Here is an 18,759-nt window from a genome sequence, read left to right as displayed (position 1 = left end):
TCAAGCTTCGTCTGCTTTATTTCACTACATTAAGTTAAGCTAGAAGGCAAAACAGGAACCTGTAAATTCATAAAGATCAAGGAGAGCCTCTCATTCCCACAAGGGACCAAAAAGGATGTTTCTTCACAAGTATGAGTGACATTTATTTAGCTCATTACACCTATAAGCACTGAACAAAAGAAACCTCGGTGGGTTAATCAAACCACAAATACAAATTAACTTAGCTTTATGTTTCCAAAACTGTAGTTCCTAGTGCTAATGACATCTCACTCGCCTGCAGTGGTGCACACTGCCTATGCATTGACCATCTTGCACCTGATCTAATATAAAAATGCAACAAATAAAATTCCAAATTCACCACCTGCAGGTGTTGAACCGTTTCTACTAATACACAGAATACTGGATTGCACTGAAAACTATCTTGAGGAAACATTAAAACAATGGCTCTGTTATTTCTTCAAGATAATTTGGCTTCTGAAGAAAAAAAAAATTCGATGATCAAAAGTATTTTTGTGTTTCTGTGTCACATGGGGGTGATGAGACCCATTACTTCAACATTATTACTTTGGGGAACAAATACTAGCTACATGCCGTAAACGCACAATATACAAGTGTGTGTGGCCTGCAAACGTGTAAACACAGGAAGCCATTCTCTCCTTTGAAATCCGGGTCCTCCGCTGGCAAATGGGGAGCAATGGCTTCAGAGTAGGCTCTAGCAGGTAGTGAAATAAAAACCTCTGTGGGGTCACAAAAATTAAACTATTTCTCTAGTCTGCAAATTTGTCATTACACAACCCCCTGCCACAACTCCTAAGAGGCTAAACTTTACTTATTATTGTCATAATATTACAGATATGTGTATTTTTTTTCTTATACTGCAGCATATATATTACTCTGTGGAGCACTGTTTCATAAAGTCAGATCTTTCTTTCGAGTACAATTTAGTGTCTTTCGAGTACAATTTAGTGTTTTCAAAGGCTTCCTAAATATTTTTATCTTCCAGAGGGAGCTAATAAGTTATTACGTCCTGTCTGTATTCTAGATTACTACACATCTTAATTTTTTTTAAACTAAAGGCTTGAACTTAAAAACAAAACCAGGATAAACAGGAAATTTCTCTTTCCCCCAAAAATGTGTTGGCTGCTTGCTAACAATACATTTATAGAAAATGTGGTGCAGACAGTGGTCTACTTGGTCAAGTCTCATTTTAGAAAACGTCACAGAAATTAAGGTTAGCAAGCCAACTCCAGGATACCAAAAGAAAACAGCATGTGTGCTGTCAGGCACGTATTCTGGGGTACTAGATGAACTTTTTTATGGTTTACAATCAAAACGGCCTTATTCGACACACCATATGATAAAAGTCTTAAACTCAGGAAGGGGAAAGGTTCTTTATGTTAATATCCAGTTTGGGATTCAAGAGATTGTAACTGCTATTTCCCCCTTCAAATCAATGGAAAGAACATTAGTTTGGATCATGCTAAAAATCTGACCTTTAAAATGTTTTCTGCATTCCAGAAGTGAACTTGTCTACCAAGTTTTCTTTGGCCTCTTTCCAGGTGCCAAGTATTTAGAACAACTTATTGAGTTAAAGAGGCAGAGCAGAGGGGAGGGGGAGGGAGTAAGACACAGAAGGGCTACCTCCAGATGACCAGCGTTAACCCCTGGATATTGTGGCAACATTTAAAATGAATGGAATTCGCCACCACCTTGACATGACATGTGATTGCTTGCTTCTCCAATTCTTAAAGGAAAAAGTTCCATATTCTAATGAGAAAGAAATTTTAAAAGCACCCGATAAATATGCATCCTGTATTTACTCAGAAGAGGGCAAATGGGAGCGACTTAAGAATCTCACGGGTTTTTCCAAATACCACAAAACTAAAGACAATGTGACAATTCTATTTTTCTGTCCAATGGAAACCTCAGCAAGAGGGGAGCCATGGCGGCAAGTGAAGGGGTATGTTTAGACTGCTAGATTATATAGCTACACGGAACGCAGATAGCAGCCAGTACAGAGACCGATGCTGGATCATTAACAGCAGGTTTGTTATCATTTTATCTGTGAGATTGTGATCCTTTTTGAGATCAGACTGGGAGATAGTGTATGGTCAGAGTTTCTCAGGTGGTAAATCTAACGCCACTCCAAAGAACAGCCATCCCCTATCTTGGGAGGGAACTATGCTGTTGTTACTCGACGTGCAGGGTTCAGTGAGGGAGAGATTACTGGTATTAACAAAAATGAGAGCAAGAGAACAGCAGTTAGCCTGTGTTCCTAAGGCCTTGCCAGTGCCCCCACCCTCCTAGGAATAGGATTCAGTAGTGCATGGGTACATTGTTACAGACAAGGCTTAATGAAGCAGCGGCTTCCACATTTTAACGTGGGCTCATGGTGTCCTTTGCCCCACCAGTGGCACCTTTAAGGAAGAAGTGGGCCCAAGCTGAGTTCCACATGCTGGGTGAGCCAGATGACTTCTGTGCCCTGGTCACTTTCTTCAATGGGACGGATGGGGGCTGCCAGGTTTTTAAAATCATGCTTCATCTTAAAGCACACGGTCACTTCGCCCTCCTCACGTTGTGGTGTCACTTTGATGAAAATACCCACTTTGTTGGCCTTTCTGAAGGCTATAATGCTATGGAAAAAAATAAGTACAGTGTTAAGCAGGTCACAAGTCAGCCAAGCCACTAAGACTTACATTTTATCTGATGACAAGACCACCATCTCACTTATTAGCAATAAAGAGTTCTTTCAGCAAAATGTCAATCTATCTTTTTAGTGTTACAAAAGTAAAATACAGTCCTAAAAAATTCAAACGGGAAGAAATAAGTCTTCCCTTATTTTCCCCTTCAGCACACAGAAAAACTACAAACACTTTGTTTCTTACCCTACCAGATATTTTTCTACGAGTTTACACCTTTCTGCTTTTTTAACCAACACAAAAGGAACACACTATTTATTCTATTAACTTGGTTTTTTCCACTCAGTTTATCACAAACACCTTTCCATACTGGTCTATATAGATCTTCTCCATTCTACTTAATGGCTGCATAGTATTCTATTATAGATTTACCATAATTGGTATATACTGATGTTACTACCAATTTTCCTGTCATAAACAATGGTGCTGTGAATATCCCTTTACATTTATCTTTGTGTGCATGTGGTAATGTTTCTATAGGATACAGACTGATATTAACTCAGAACTTTACATGAATTTCTGGAACACCGTAATAAAATTAGTGTTTTTGTAAATAAGCTCTGTAAATTAGAAATTTTTAGAATAGAAAAATAATCTCTTTAGTTGAGATTTCCATTTTGATTTTCTCTGACATGCACTTGAAGTTTGTGCTTTAATAACTTAGCTTCAAACAAAAAGTCAAAGGGCAATGAAACAGAATTTGATCTACGATTCAAATGATACTCTAAGTTATTGGATTTAAACATTTACGTAGTATTATATAGTATTAATTTCCAAATATCTGAAAGTCCTAAAAGTGCAATGTGAAATATAATTAATTCAATTTTTTATTACTCTGTCATGTAATCTGACTAGAATTTGCTATCTCAGATGATCTTTCCAGCAGCTGACCTTGGTTTAACAAATTTCTATACTGAATTCATGTCATTTAAGGATCCACATAAAGCAAGGATTACATAGAATGTATTTTGTATTGTTATTAACTCAATAATGCATTTTGTACTGTAGTAAATAACTAAACCCTTGATTTGTAGGATTCACTAAAAAAAAAAAACCAACAACTCAGTTACAAATAGTAAGAAGGAAAAAGTTAGTGTCTTTCTAGCCTAATTTCCCAGGCAACCACTGATATCTGGGAAGCTTAAAAAAAAAAAAAAAAACGCAGATTTCTGGTGCACCCCTAGACCTGCCAAAGAGAAATCTCTGGGGTGGGGCCTGGAACTCTACAGAACAAAACAAAACACCTGCCCTGGTGCTTTCTGAATTAACTCAAGTTTGGCAATCACTGCACTAAACGCATCTTTGCCCTTTGTTTTTCCCACCCATCCCATGTTATTTCTTCTTTCCAATGTTTTGCCGAGGGAGCTTTGGATCATTCTGTTAAAAAGACCTTACATGTTCCTTGTGCCAGTATATGAAGCTATTCTTTTCAGCTCCAAGTCTACCTTCTATATCTTGCTTTGTGACACAGGACTCTGCTGTCCATGTCTCTCTGCTTTGTAGGCTAGCTCCCTCTCAGGCTAATGTCAAATGGAGGGGCTCTAAAGGAGACTAGAAACCTGGAGAGGGAAGGGACTTCCTCCTGCCTGTGAGCTGCCTGTGTGTGTGTGGTTCCTGTGGGTCTCACTCCAGCAATGCTTCTTCACCCAGGAGGGGGAAGTACCCATTGCAGTTTTATTTATTTAAAGATTTTATTTACTTACTTAACAGAGAAAGACACAGCGAGAGAGGGAACACAAGCAGGGGGAGCAGGAGAGGGAGTAGCAGGCTTCCTGCCGAGTAGGGAGCCCGATGCGGGGCTCGATCCCAGGACCCTGGGATCATGACCTGAGCCGAAGGCAGATGCTTAACGACTGAGCCACCCAGGCGCCCCCCCGTTGCAGTTTTTTAGACTGCATCCTGACTGATGTATCCTCATCCAGGGAGAGGTTTGGTTTTTTACTTCTCAGTTATTAGGTAAGAGCGAGTCAAATCTATTACTCAAGGGGCAGGTGGGGAGGGGTAAGTGGATAAATTCAACGATAAAACTAAAGGGAGAGAATACTGTATCCTGTCCACAACTATAATGCTCTTGAAAATTTTTATTAACAGGGGAAAATATTTACTATTTAAAATGAAACAAGGGGGCACCTGGGTGGCTCAGTTGGTTAAGCGACTGCCTTCGGCTCAGGTCATGATCCTGGAGTCCCGGGATCGAGTCCCGCATCGGGCTCCCTGCTCAGCAGGGAGTCTGTTTCTCCCTCTGACCCTCTTCCCTCTTGTGCTCTCTATCTCTCATTCTCTCTCTCTGTCAAATAAATAAATAAAATCTTTAAAAAAAAAATAAATAAAATAAAATAAAATGAAACAAGGATTAGAAACTGCTTACAGAACGACCCCAACAATGGAAGAAATATATGGAAGGACAAAGACCAAAATGTTAATGCTGCTTATCTCTGGCGGTGGGATTTTATTTTCCTTCTTCATAGTTTTATATATATTCTGCAAATTTCTACAGTAATTATTTTTATAAACAAGAAGAAAAAATCATCTTAAAAAATCAAGATAAAAAAACTGGGATCTGTAAGTGGGCCTCCTATATTAGCCAACTGTGGTATGTTGCGGGGGGATCACTAAGAGATCACTCACTCAGGATCATCCTGAAAGTCCTGGGGTTCTGCCAACTCATCATACTCCGCTGCTGCATCCTTGCCAGCTAAAATGAGCTCTTTGGGAGGCACCACCACCTGGAGAGCAAAACAGAGAGGGTTGCCTCAGAATGGGTCAGTGTGCTGTAGGACATTCATTCAACAAAATACAATACAACCTCTCATGCTAACACCAACCTAAACATATAGAAGTTTCAAGTTTCAAGAAACAGAGTATTACTTCACTTTTACAGAGTTTAAAAACTTACTGTTTAGGAACACAGACATTTCTAGTAAAAGTACAAGAACAAAGAACAGTTAAGCATTCTTCAGACTAAGCCTTATGTTGTTACTAGGCCTCAACTTTCCTAAGTCAGAGGTTAGCAGGTAACAATGTCAACCACATTTATAATTATGGATATGAATGAGGCTGGGAGGTATAAAGAGAAAGACAGCAAGTCTACAAACTGGGTGTACATGTCAGGCACTTATTTCTGTCTCACGGGAACAGGTTATTAGTGTTAATAAAAAAGGCAAGGAGAGATGAGTGTCGTCTCTCTTTGAAAGTGATGCTAGTAAGTGAAATCATTAAAAAGAAGGAAAAAAGAAAAAGGGGATAAAGAAATTCTCTACTAATAAGTATTCTCTGAATAATAGCTAATGAAAGACATAGGCATCATTTCTATCAATTTTTGTTGTATCATGCTGAATTATGAGTCAATAATAGACTGCCCATTGAGTAAAGTTCTTGATCTAAAATTTCAAGTACTAGATGAATCACCAAATAGCAAAATGAGAAAAGGCCACATTTTAATCATTCAACTAACATTTACTGAAAGTCAAAATCACCTCTTTTAATATTTAGTGCTATGCACGCTGTATGTAAGTGAAGGGCATCTAGAGGAAGCATACCAGCGTTTAAAAGGACATGTTATTTCCTAGGAGTCTTGAAGCCTGAGTATGTGTTAGACAGAGAGGTGTGGGTATGTACGTATGTCAGGGAATGGCATTCTAGGAAGAAAGAATAGCATCTGCAATTCTCCAGCATGAAAACTCATAAGCACTGCATCTGCTTGGATTATATGCATTAATATGTATGATTTGGAGAATGCTAGATTTGGGGATCTGGGGGAAGGTCATCCTGGAAGAACAGATAGAGGGGGGACCACTGAGAACCTCTCATGCTATGCCGAGGAATTTGGATTTCCTCCCTAAGTCAGAGAGATGCCAAGTGATCAGTATGCCATGATCAAAGTTAGATTTTAGAAAGATCACTCTGGTGTCCAAGACAGACGATAGGCTGGAATGGAAGTGGGGGTAGATTCCAAACAGGTCAACAAGGACGTTACTGGCACAGTCCAGATAAGAAAGGATGAGACCTTCAAACAGGGCAGTGGCAGTGTGATTGTGCATAAAGTAAAAAAAAATTCAGGAGGTGAAATCAAAAGAACATGATGACTGCCTGGATGCGGAAATGGAAGACAGCGTGGAGTCCTTTAAGCCAGGTCAACAGGCCCCTCCAGGAAAAGTCAGGGTCCCTCAGGATGAGGCAAAATGCTCCTACCTTAGCAGTGCTGTTGATATTATCCGGGTCCCCCTCCTCGCACTCCAGCAGTGTCACGTGGGTAAGGTTTTCCACTGGATTCGTAAGCGTCAGGAGGACCTGGCTCTCCTGGGGAACAGGACAAGCCTTTCTCAGACATGTTCCACCTACTGCCACCCAGGTCCACTTTCTTAGTTGCTGTACTAAGCATTTCACAAAATCAATCCTGAGCGGTAACACCCACCTACACCTCTATATCACTACATTCTCAAAGTGCTCATGGCTTCCTATTCTATATTTATAGATTAGGCTATATATGCTCTGGAGTTCCCGAAATTACATGAGGAAATAGGGCAGATCCCATAGAAAGGGCCAGGTACCAGATTCAGAAATTCTGAGGACTGTACATTATCCAAGTGATTAAAGTTTACAACTCTTGCTCCATCCAGTCCTCCACGTAAGGACTCCTGAGCAGTAACTTAGTATGCTTAGTCTGAAAGTCCTCACAAATAAAAGTATGAGAGCCACAGGGTAGCCAGACATAGAAAAAGATCATTCATCAGGACTCTAAAAGACTTTTAAGATTTCCTGACCCATAATTTGCCCTTGTTTGGTACTTCGAGATTAGCGAAATCTTTCAGATGAACGTGGACTCCATAAATGTTTTCATAAGCAGCATGAAAGGAAACAACAAAAGGGACTGTTGCAGAATATTCTACAACTCATGGAGGGGATGAGAGGGCATAGATAAGGAACTCAAGGAAGAGAGGGGCTGTGGTAAAGAAGAAATCCTGTTCACTCCTGGTATCTGATACACGCACAGACATGGGATGTGGAGAGTCTCCTGGCTGGAGAAGAGCTAAAGATGTCTGTGGGGTAAAACATCTTCTTTCTTTCCCCACCCATGATTCCATCTTTATATAATGTGCACGCTGCTCCTTTTAAATGTATGTCAAAGATGCTGTTGCCAAAAATCCCAGCTTAAAGAAGTTAAAAATCCCAATCCCTTAATGATTTCAAACTTTCTTTTCTATCCCTTGCTCCTGAATCTGATTCTAAATACACACAGCCACCCACATACACATACACACACATCTCTGATCAATCCTTTATCTTCCAGTTAATAAGCAAAGTACTAACCTTCATGTAGCGAAGGTTGGGAATTGACATGATTCTCACTTCTGGGATATAATTGCTATGTGTGAATAAAAAATACATTAATGTTCATTGAAGTCACTTAAAATTATTGTTACTTTTTTTAAAGTGATTTCAGTGAAGATTTCTTCAAGTTAATTAGAACATGTCACAGAAAAAGAATTTTAAAGAATCATACCATCATAGTAAGAACTTAAGACATGAAACCAACTGGTAATGAGTTCTTTCTGAAATCGTATGTACACTTCTATTTAGAGCCTATATATCTATGTGCATCACGGTTAGGTATCTTCCTTATACGTTTGCTAGATATATTGTTTTTGAGATTTTATTCATTTCTGTAAATCTAAAAGGCAACAGGTTACAGGACCCATAACTGACTTAGTAACACACCGCAGAAGTGGAAACACACTACCACATACTTATCACTTTTATAAAGCACTATGTGTCAGGCAATGTTTTCAACACTTTAAATTTAACTTATGTCATTTTCACTGTGACTGCACGAGACAGGTGTTATTATCACTCCCATTACAGAGATGAAGAAACTCGGCTTGGGAGAAGTAACTTGCTGGTGAGTGGCCAGGATTCAAACTCAGACAGTGTAGCTCCAGGGTCCTTCCCCTTAACCACTGTTTTGCTGCCTCTCTAAGTTAAGACAATAGAACACTATACTCACATGTGCTTGGGTCTGAACTCAAAATCACCCAGGGTCAAATCTCAGCTTAGTGTTTATATACCTGTTCTTTCCTCCAAAGTCAACAGACCAGCATTTCTCAACATTTTTGACTGCTGGAAGGACTTATTTTTAATTGCTGCACAATATTCTACAACCTGAGTGTACCTCAATTTAATCAACTATTTGTTAATGGTTCATCAGCTTGACACTGAAATTGTTTTTAGCTTTTTGCCATTAAAATGTTCCAATACACATCCTTACATAGGTATCTTTAGATATTGGTGGTTTTGTTTCAACAGAATAGATTCCTAAATAGTACTGCTGGTTTAGCCTCTGTAATTTTGTCTTGATATTCCAGACCACTCTCCAAAAGGACTCTAGCAATCCACAAGCCTACCAACAATGTATGCAAATATGTTTCCCCACATTCTCACGAGCACTAAATGCTCTTTATTATTTTAAACTTTTCCTATCAAGTCTCAGCATCTTTCCATGTATTCACTGACCATTTGAAATTCCTCTTCTATAAGCTGCCAGTTCAAATCCTTTGTCCCACTCACATTTTTATCTTTCCAATCTGTGGGAATTATGTCTTCCAGGGACATTGAATTTTTATCTGTCATGGAGTAGCAAATATTCTTTCCTGCTCTATTGTCTGTCCTAAGATTCTGTTGTCAAATATATGTGTATATATATACTACAACTCATGTTTGTTGTTTTTTTTTTGCTAAGGGCCAGCTGTCTATTTTCTTCTTTAGTGGTTTCTGGGTTTCCTGCCTTACTTAGTTCCCTCTAAGCATTTCTTGCCCTGAAGTCAAGACAATATTTTCCTAGTTTTTCAAAATATTTTTGATAGGTGGTTTTTGTACACAAAATTCCCTTCTATTGACAAGTCTCAGTGAATTAACACTAATAATCACTTTTATCCCACTCAATGACTGTTATCAGAACATAATACGAACACTGTTGCAGGGATACTCTTTGATTTGCTATGCTTATTTTTTACTTTAATATTTTGGATCATTACCAAAATCAGGTTCTTTGTAATTTGTAATCAATGACCAGTGACTCTCTGTCCAATAATCAACTAACAATCACTGCCTCAGACCACATCATCACAGTGTCCCTGATGCAAACAGCCTGGATTCTAGGTTTATAATTTGTTTTAAACTTCATGGTATATAACTTGAAACCTAAACAGAAGAAACAGCAAGATTATTCTGATGTAGTTTTTCTTTTCTTTTGTTTTTAAGCCCAGAGTAAATAATTTTGTGTTGAAAAAGTCAAAGAACAGTAACTAAAAACACTGATCCCAAAATACTCACACAGCAACCAGCTGGATTTTGAATTTGATAGATGTTGGATTAAATTCTGGCTTGCTCAAATTGTGTTCACATTTCTAAAAAGAAAAAATTATAGTATGGTGTATCAGAGGAAAATAACAAACTCTGCTGGATCCACAGAGCTGCTAAATTCAGAAGGACAGCATTGACTCGAGTTTTGCAGTTTTATTCTGCTACAATACCACACGTTTTGAAATACTGTGTATGCCACTGATTGCCAAAATTTGCAAAAGATGATGATTTGGACATCTCTGGACATAAGCAAGAACATTATCAGGTATTATTATACCTTTGTGGTACTTAATAACTACTGAAATAATAATGACACATACTCAGTACATACTAGGTGTGTTGAACCATGTGCTCCTTAATTTAAGTGGATTTAAACATCACATCGATTTTATAAGGTTAGTGTAAGTACCAAAACTATTATTGTCCCCATCTTACACATGATGAAAATGGGGCACAAGAAGGGTAAGTCGTCTGTACAACTCCACAGAGCCAATAAGAATTAAAGCTGGGACAGGGCGCCTGGGTGGCTCAGTCAGTTGAGCATCCAACTCTTGGTTTTGGCTCAGGTCATGATCTTGGGATCATAAGACTGAGCCCCGAGTCAGGCTCCGTGCTCAGCTGGGAGTCTGAGATTCTCTCTCTCTCTGCCCCCCACTCACGCTCTCGTGCTCTCTCTAAAATAAATAATCTTAAAAAAAAAAAAAGAATCAAAGCTGGGATTTAAATCTAAGTAGTGTGATTTCAGATCCCATGCTTGAAAATACAGTAACAATTTTTTACTTTCTTGAATGGATACTACATATACCTGGTTAAAAAAAAAACTCTCTCAACAGTACAAAACAGGAACAGTGTAAAGGCACCCACTACTTGTCCCCTTGTCCTCCTCCCCAGAGCCCAACCAGTATCTCGTGTATTTTCTCACAAATAGCCTGTGCACACACAAGTATACACACACATCGTCTTTTTTCCAATAACATAAAAGGGAGTATTTTATATACTCTTCTGCCCTTTGCTTTACTTATCTTAGAATTCCATGCCAGCACACAGAGAGCTACCTCTGTATCTTACTGTAATCATTTCTGTAAAACTTATTCAACCATAACCCAAATTGATGGATATCTAGGATGTTTCCCTGATTCTGCTACTATAAATAATGCAGCAATCAGTTAAGTATTCTTGTATATCAGCCATTTCCCACATGTGTTAACTTTTGCTAATCTGGTTAACTATCAAATGGTATCTCACTGTAGTTTTAACAGACATTTCTCTGACTATTGTAGGAGTATCTTTCATGTTTATTGGCTACTGGGATTTCCTCTGCCGTGACTTCTGTGATACTGTTTACTGGGTATTCGTATACTGACTGGGGCATCTTTTCCTTACTAATTTGCTAAAGTTCTTTACATATTCTGGACACTAATCCCTTAATTACATGTCTTACACATTACTTTTCTCAGGCTATGGCCTATCTTTGCATTACGACAGGTGCTCTTTGGAGTGCAGGTGCAAGTTTTAATATGTCAAATATATAATATTGTCCTCTATAGTTCGTGCTGATTTGTCTTATTTATGGAATACTCCCCTACCCAAAAATCAAAGATTTTCTTGTTTCCTTCTAGAAGTTTTGCTCTTCATATGTGCTCATTAAAGTTTCTAATGTTCCAGGGTGCCTGGGTGGCTCAGTCAGTTAAGCATCTGCCTTCGGCTCAGGTCACGATCTCAGGGTCCTGGGAATGAACCTCGCATCAGGCTCCCTGCTCAGTGGGGAGTCTGCTTCTCCCCCTCTCCCTCTGCCCCTCCCTCCTGCTCATGCATTCTTCAAATAAATAAAAATTATCTTAAAAAAATAGTTTTTAATGTTCCTGAAATTGACTTTTGTGTATGGCGTGAGACAGAGATCCAATTTTATTTTCATGTAATTATTTGACCTAGCAAAATTTAATAGGCTATTCTTTCCCCAATGATCGGCAATGCTGTATTTAGTAAATACCAAGTTTCCTCACACCCATGAGTCTGTTTCTGCTTTCTCTATTCTGTTCCAAGTCTATTAATCTATATATATGCATATTGAAAAAAATTTTTATGTTTATACACACATTTTAATTTTCCTTCCCTCCCTCCCTTCCTTACACAAAAAGTTGTGTACTTGCCACACACCCTGCTTTTTGCATTTAAAAATATACGCCATATTAGTACATTCTTTTTTAGAGTTATAGTACTACTCACTGTGTGGATGTACCATAATCTGCATATTTTGGTTTGTATTTGTGAAGGTCTATCCATGCTGAAGACAGATGGATCAATAGGAAACTGCTTATTTACTTTTGGTAAATATGGTGAATTATACAGTCAACATGAATCTTGTATAAAGTTTTGTTAATTTACATATTAAAATTTACTATCATTAATCTTCTTAAAGGAATCGACTTTTGGTTTTATTGCTCTTTTGTATTTTATTTTTATTTATTCATTTATTTTATTTTTTTTAAGATTTTATTTATTTGACAGAGAGAGAGACAGCGAGAGAGGGAACACAAGCAGGGGCAGTGGGAGAGGCAGAAGCAGGCCTCGCGCTGAGCAGGGAGCCCGATGCGGGGCTCAATCCCAGGACCCTGGGACCATGACCTGAGCCGAAGGCAGATGCTTAAGGACTGAGCCACCCAGGTGCCCCAACTCTTTTGTATTTTACAGTGGTTCTTAATTCATTAGTATCCTCTTCCTTCAAGTTTCTTTGTACTTACTTTGCTGTTCTTTTCCTAACTTAAAATATCTCCTGAAATCACTAATCTTTTATTTCTTTTCTAATATACAGATTTACTTCTAAGCATGGCCTTAGTTACGTCCTATAAGTTTTGCTGTACAAGAATGACTGATTCCTAACTTAATTGCATTATGATCAAAAGTATATTCTAATAATGTCATCTTTTGAAAAATGTTGAGACTAACTTCATGACCAGTATACAGTTAATTTTTGTAAGTGTTCTGTGTGTATTAGGAAAGAATGTATATTCTGCAGATATTGGGTACATGTTTATTCTCTAGGTCACCAAGAGAAGCATGTTGAATTTCCCCAAATTCTCAAATGTTTATATATTTTGAGTCTACATTTTTTAGTGCATACAATTATAGAACTGTTACATCCTCTTTGTGAATTATTTCTTCATGAATCATCCCTCCATTTAAAAATTTAGTATTTACACAATCTATCTTCCCCAGCTATCTTCACTTCCAACCTTTCTGAATTCTGTTTTTGTTTCTTGTGATTAGCATGTAATGGGTAGGCATTTTGTTGGTTTTCTTATTTAGTTGTTTAACAAGCATTTAGTTCACTGGCATTTACATAAATACTGAGATATTCGGCTGTAAATCTATCTCACTACATACTTTCTATTTGAACCACCAGTTTTATGTCCTTTTCACTCTTTTCTTTTTGTACATAGCCTTTATCAAGCTGAGAGAGTTCTGTATTCCTGTTTTTGAGAGTCCCCCCCCCTTTTTTTAATCATGAATGGGTGTTGGATTTTGTCAAATGCCTTTTCTGCACCTATCAATATGATCATGTGATTTTTTTTTTTTTTTTAGTCTGTTGATGTGATGGATGACATTGATTTTCAAATGTTGAACCAGCCTTGCATCCCAGGGATAAATCCCACTTGGTCATGGTGTATAATTCTTCTAATACTTTTTTGGATTTGATTTGTTAGTATTTTGTTGAGGAGTTTCTATGTTCACGAGAGATACTGTTTTGTAATTTTCTTGTAATGTTTGCCTTGTTGATACCAGGGTAATGCTGGCCTCATAAAATGAATTAGGAAGTATTCGCTTTGCTTCTACCTTCTAAAAGACATTCTAAGAATTGGTATAATTAAATATGTGGTAGAATTCACCAATGAACAAATGTGAGCATGGGGCTTTCTGTTTTGGAAGATAATTATTGATTCAATTTCTTATTTAATACATATATGTCTATTCAGATCATACTTTTCTTCTTGTGTGAATTTTGGCAGAATGGGTCTTTCAAAAAAAATTGTCCATTTTATCTAGGTTATCAAATTTGTGAGCATAAAGTTGTTCACAGTATTTCTTTATTACCCTTTTAATTTTCATAGGCGCTCTAGTGATGCCCCCTTTTTCATTTCTGACTAGTAAAATGTGCCCTCTTTTTTTCCTAGTTAGACTGAAGAGAGGCTTATCAATTTTATTGGTCTTCAAAGAACCAACTTTTGGTTTTGTTGATTTTTCTCAATTGAGTTCCTATTTTCGATTTCACTGATTTCTGCTTGAATTTTTTTTTTTTTTTTAAGATTTATTTTAGAGTGAATGAGTGAGTGAGTGTGGGGGGGGGAGGGGAAAGGGTAGAGGGAAAGAATCCTGAAGCAGCTTCAGGATTCAAGCAGAAATGTGTTGTTTAATCTGCACATACTTGGGGACTTTCTCGTTTTCTAGAACACTTTCTACTTTTCTCCCATGGCGGTCTGAGAGTAGAAATTGTATGATTTCTATTCTTTTAAATTTAAGGGTTTTTTTTTTTATTTGTTTTTTATGGCTCAGAACATAGACTGCCTTGGTGAATGCTCCAGGTGAGCTTGAGAAAAATGTGTATTCCGTTGTTAGATGAAGCAGTCTACAAATGTCAATTTTATCTAGTGATTGATGGTGTTGAGTTCACCTATGTCCTTACTGATTTTCTACCTGCTGGATCTGTCCATTTCTGAGAAGGGTGTAATGAAGTCTCCAACTATGATAGTGAATTCATCTATTTTCTCTCTCATCTACTGCAGCTCTATCAGTTTTTGCCTCACATAGTTTGACACTATTGTTAGGCATGGTCTTCCTGGAAAATTAACCCCTTTAGCATGATATGATGCCCTTCTTTATCTCGGTTAACTTTCTTTACTTTGAAATCTGCTCTGTCTGAAACTACTATAGCTACTCTTCTTGCTCTCCAGTGAGTAGTGTTAGCATGGTATATCTGTTTCCATCTGCTTACTTTTAATCTATATGTGTCTTTCTACTTAAAAAGTGGGTTTTTCCTTCCTTTTTATTTAAAGTATTTGTTGAGTACAGTTGACACACAATGTGACATGAGCTTCAGGTGTACAACATAGTGATTCAACATCCCTATATGCTATGCTCACAAGTGTAGCTACCATCTGTCACCATACAACACTATTACCGTATTATTAACTATAGTCCTATGCTGAGCCTCTTATTCCTGTCCGTAACTAGAAGCCTGTATCTTTTCCTTCTTTCTTAGAAAGCTTTTCCATTATAGCAATTTTCTAACATATGCAAAATACAGAATAGTATCAGAAACTCCTAGGTACACGTGACCCAGCTTCAACAATTAGCAACTTCATTAGCAACAATGGCCAATCTTGTTTCATCTATACTCTCACCCATTCACCATGCCTGTTTTGAAATAAACATCAGACATCATGTCATTTCATCCATAATATTCTGGTATACATCTCTAAAAGATGAAGATATTTTTAAAAATAAATATTATCATTATCCCTAAAAACATGAAAAGTTCTTGTAATAGCATCAAAAATCCAGCTAGTGTTTAACTTTCTCCAATGGTTTCATAGTTTCTTCCCTTCCTCCCTCCCTCCCTGGCCCCTTTCTTCTTAGGTTTTGTTTGAATTGGGATTTAATGAAGTCTACATACTGTGTTTGGTTGATAGGCCTCTCAGGTCTCTTCTAATCTACAGCTGGGTTGTTAACGGTAGCCACTAGTCACATGTGGTTATTTAATTAATAAAAATGAAAGACTTAGCACCTCAGCCACACTGTCACATTTCAAGTGCTCAATAGCGACATGTGGTGAGTGGCTACCATGTTGGACTATGCATATACAGAACATTCCCATCATCAGAGAAAGTTCTGCTGAATAGCACTGATCTAAAAGGTTTCTTTTCCATTTTCTTTTGGTTTTCTTTTATAGTGTATTTATTGAAGAAACTCAGTTGTTTGTTTTATAAATTCATAGAGGTTGGATTTTGCTGATGTGTCTTCTTTCTTGCTTCCTTTTAAATTATTTTATTACTGCTCTTTGTTTCCTCTCTCCCAGCTTAAGTTATATATTCTTTCACTACTCTTTTAGGGGTCAGTGCTCTGAACTTATTAATCTTCAGGTACCTCAGTTTCCAAATCTCTAGAACAGGGGTAACAACAGTACCTTCATCTCACAGTTGGGAGGATTTTTATCTTGAAAGCATTTAAAATGGTGCCTGGACATTCTCTATAAGCATATTTTATATTTACTACATTCCAGAAGTTTCGATATTGGCCAGACACCAATGTTTAATTGTTTCTGTTTTTCTCTGGTACAAATGACAATTCTACAGAATGGAATAATTACCCGACAGCGCAGGGACCGTTTGATCAGAAGATGTTTGTGACGAGGATAGAGCTGTGAAGCACAGACTGGCTGGAAGTCAGGCTGCAAGAGGCGCTGCTGAAGGGTGGTCACTAGCATGAAAGGCAGAAACCAGGCTTAGTTTACAATGACTCACTCAAAATCAGACTTATGAGATAATCACATGAAACAATACTTCCTTTGTGAATAGTTCTTCAAAAAACAACAACAGAGAAATTTGATATTTTAAAGTTCTTCAAATGATTGTATCTATTTCATTTGTTACTTGATTTATTTTACTATTAACAACCATGATGCCTTAAATATCTCAAAACTCACGGCATATTAGTAACAAAAGCAAAATTAGATGTAAAATAGAAACAAAGCAAAATAATATAAAAATATTACCCTCTGTTAAGTTTACTGGTCTTGTATAGTAATCTTCAGGTAGAGGCTCCACTTCGTCTATAGCCTGAGCTGGCTCAATCTTTATCTCTTTCTGGTCCTCTCCTTCTTTAAGGCTAAAAGATAAAAAGCACTAATTTCTCAAAGGTCCACCTGATCATCTCCAAAGTCTATGATATCAATAACTGAAGTATTCTTCTATTGCAGAATATTCTTTCTCTGTTCAGGTCTTTTCTAAGCATGACAATCTTCTTCCCCAGTAGCAATTGTTTAATGTCACATTCCTTCAATATTCATTTTGATACCTGCTTTTCTCCTCAAAGCCATTCAATGTCCAAACTTACGACAGTCCAGCAAGGGTACTGATGGTGGCACCAGCTCGTGGTCGCTGAAGCCTGGTTCCAAGACCATATTTGTCCTAAACAGAGTTCAGAAATTCCAATTACAAATCCCATTTTTATACATCCTATTTACCAAAAGAAAGACTTTTGGGTGGGACAGCATGAGAAGCTCAGGGAAATAAGCAAAAAAAAAAAAAAAAGCTAATTTAAAGCTCCTTTTAAAGAAAGTAATTTGTAGCCCCATATCATCTTATTTTTAAAATAATAGCAAAAGCACCAAACATGGAGACTGAAATACATTAGTAGAGTAAAACTGAACTAAATGTGACTTTTTTTTAAACTATTAATCTAAAAATATCTAAGCTATGACTTAGACCAGAACTATGTGGAGTGTCTAAGGCAAATGATGAATGTCTTCTTGGAACACCAGTGATCATCTGCTAACTTCTTCAAGGTTAGCAAGAATCATAAAAGAGAACTTACCACTACATGAATAGTGTGTTGCTGTAGGCCCCCAAATAGCAGCAGGTTGCAACAGAGACAAAAAAATGCAGCATAAGACAGAAGCAAACTCATACAGCAGGCAGGTTATAGGGGAAGCTAGAAGAATAATGCCTCTAATTCAAATTTCTCTCCTACATACACTAGTGCATATGCTGATTATACCACTGGGCTATTCTGAAAATTTCATTTAGACTTCATTAAAGTCTCTGGTAAATGTACATGCTTTGCATATTTTAATGTTTTTAAGTTCTAAACTAAGTATTTTTATATGGACCTCACCAATGCTTAGGGTTTCAATGGCTTAACTAATTCTCATGCAGAAGCAGTATGACAAGTTACATTTCAACTGTCAATCTACCCCACAGGATTGTTGTGAGGATTAAATAATGTATGTGAAAAATCCTTATTAGAACAGTGCCTGACACACCACTGCCCTTCAATAAATGTTACTTATTCAATGTCAACCTGCTCGACCCCAAGCAAGCATACAGAAAAGAAATTGTTCTATGAGAGCAAATAAAACTTGGGGGACAATAACAAAAGCTCCAAATCCTAATCTTTTGCTTCTGGATTGCTAGTACACAAACTAGTAGAGAATGACTTCCTTAAAGAATTCCTATCAATGACACTGGCACATATTACTATTTATTTAACCATGCAAAAGGTACTGTGTAAGAGTCAGTGTTCTTCACCCTGGAGAACTATAGGAAGGTGCCAGAAATAATCATTTGAGTTGGGAACCCATTACTATAGAATGTCAAAGGTGGCCTACATAGGTGATACGAATAAAATCTAACAATTGCCCATCTTCTTCTGACTTTTCCGATTAAGAGTTCTGTGGTACCTACAAAATTAAACACTAGCCGTGGGGAATAATCAGAAAAGAGAGGGCAGTGATGCAAAAAGGAACACAAGTGTCCTTAAAACTCAAAGAACTCAAATAGAGTAAATGATATGGCAAAAACCTAACTGCTGGACTTAAAAACCTATGATTTGAGAAATTTTCCTCTGCTACCTATCATTCAGAAATCTAAGGTCAGTGGCCACCTTCTGAAATGATCACTGTTCTCAAGGCACACAGGTCTTGATC

The 18,759-nt window shown here is 37.5% G+C and overlaps 1 protein-coding gene across 1 annotated transcript in view; it reads right to left on the bottom strand.

Moving 5' to 3' along the window:
- The window catches only part of DCTN4 (dynactin subunit 4), a 32,756-nt gene continuing 13,997 nt past the window's right edge, over nucleotides 1-18,759 (bottom strand). The window contains exons 6-13 of the mRNA XM_028106631.2: nucleotides 17,169-17,242; nucleotides 16,828-16,940; nucleotides 16,423-16,532; nucleotides 10,029-10,102; nucleotides 8,010-8,064; nucleotides 6,891-6,998; nucleotides 5,328-5,425; nucleotides 1-2,633 (exon numbers count right to left, since the gene is read on the bottom strand). Of these exons, the coding sequence (XP_027962432.1) occupies nucleotides 2,420-2,633; nucleotides 5,328-5,425; nucleotides 6,891-6,998; nucleotides 8,010-8,064; nucleotides 10,029-10,102; nucleotides 16,423-16,532; nucleotides 16,828-16,940; nucleotides 17,169-17,242 (846 nt within the window). The 3' untranslated portion in view covers nucleotides 1-2,419. The remainder of the gene's footprint in view (nucleotides 2,634-5,327; nucleotides 5,426-6,890; nucleotides 6,999-8,009; nucleotides 8,065-10,028; nucleotides 10,103-16,422; nucleotides 16,533-16,827; nucleotides 16,941-17,168; nucleotides 17,243-18,759) is intronic.

Source organism: Eumetopias jubatus, unplaced genomic scaffold (assembly GCF_037043125.1).
Source record: "Eumetopias jubatus isolate StellerSeaLion01/CBP00866 unplaced genomic scaffold, mEumJub1_p1.0 scaffold_5, whole genome shotgun sequence".
Taxonomy (NCBI): Eukaryota; Metazoa; Chordata; class Mammalia; order Carnivora; family Otariidae; genus Eumetopias; species Eumetopias jubatus.
Note: the sequence above shows the minus strand (reverse complement) of the source record. Positions and strands in the feature narration are given on the sequence as shown.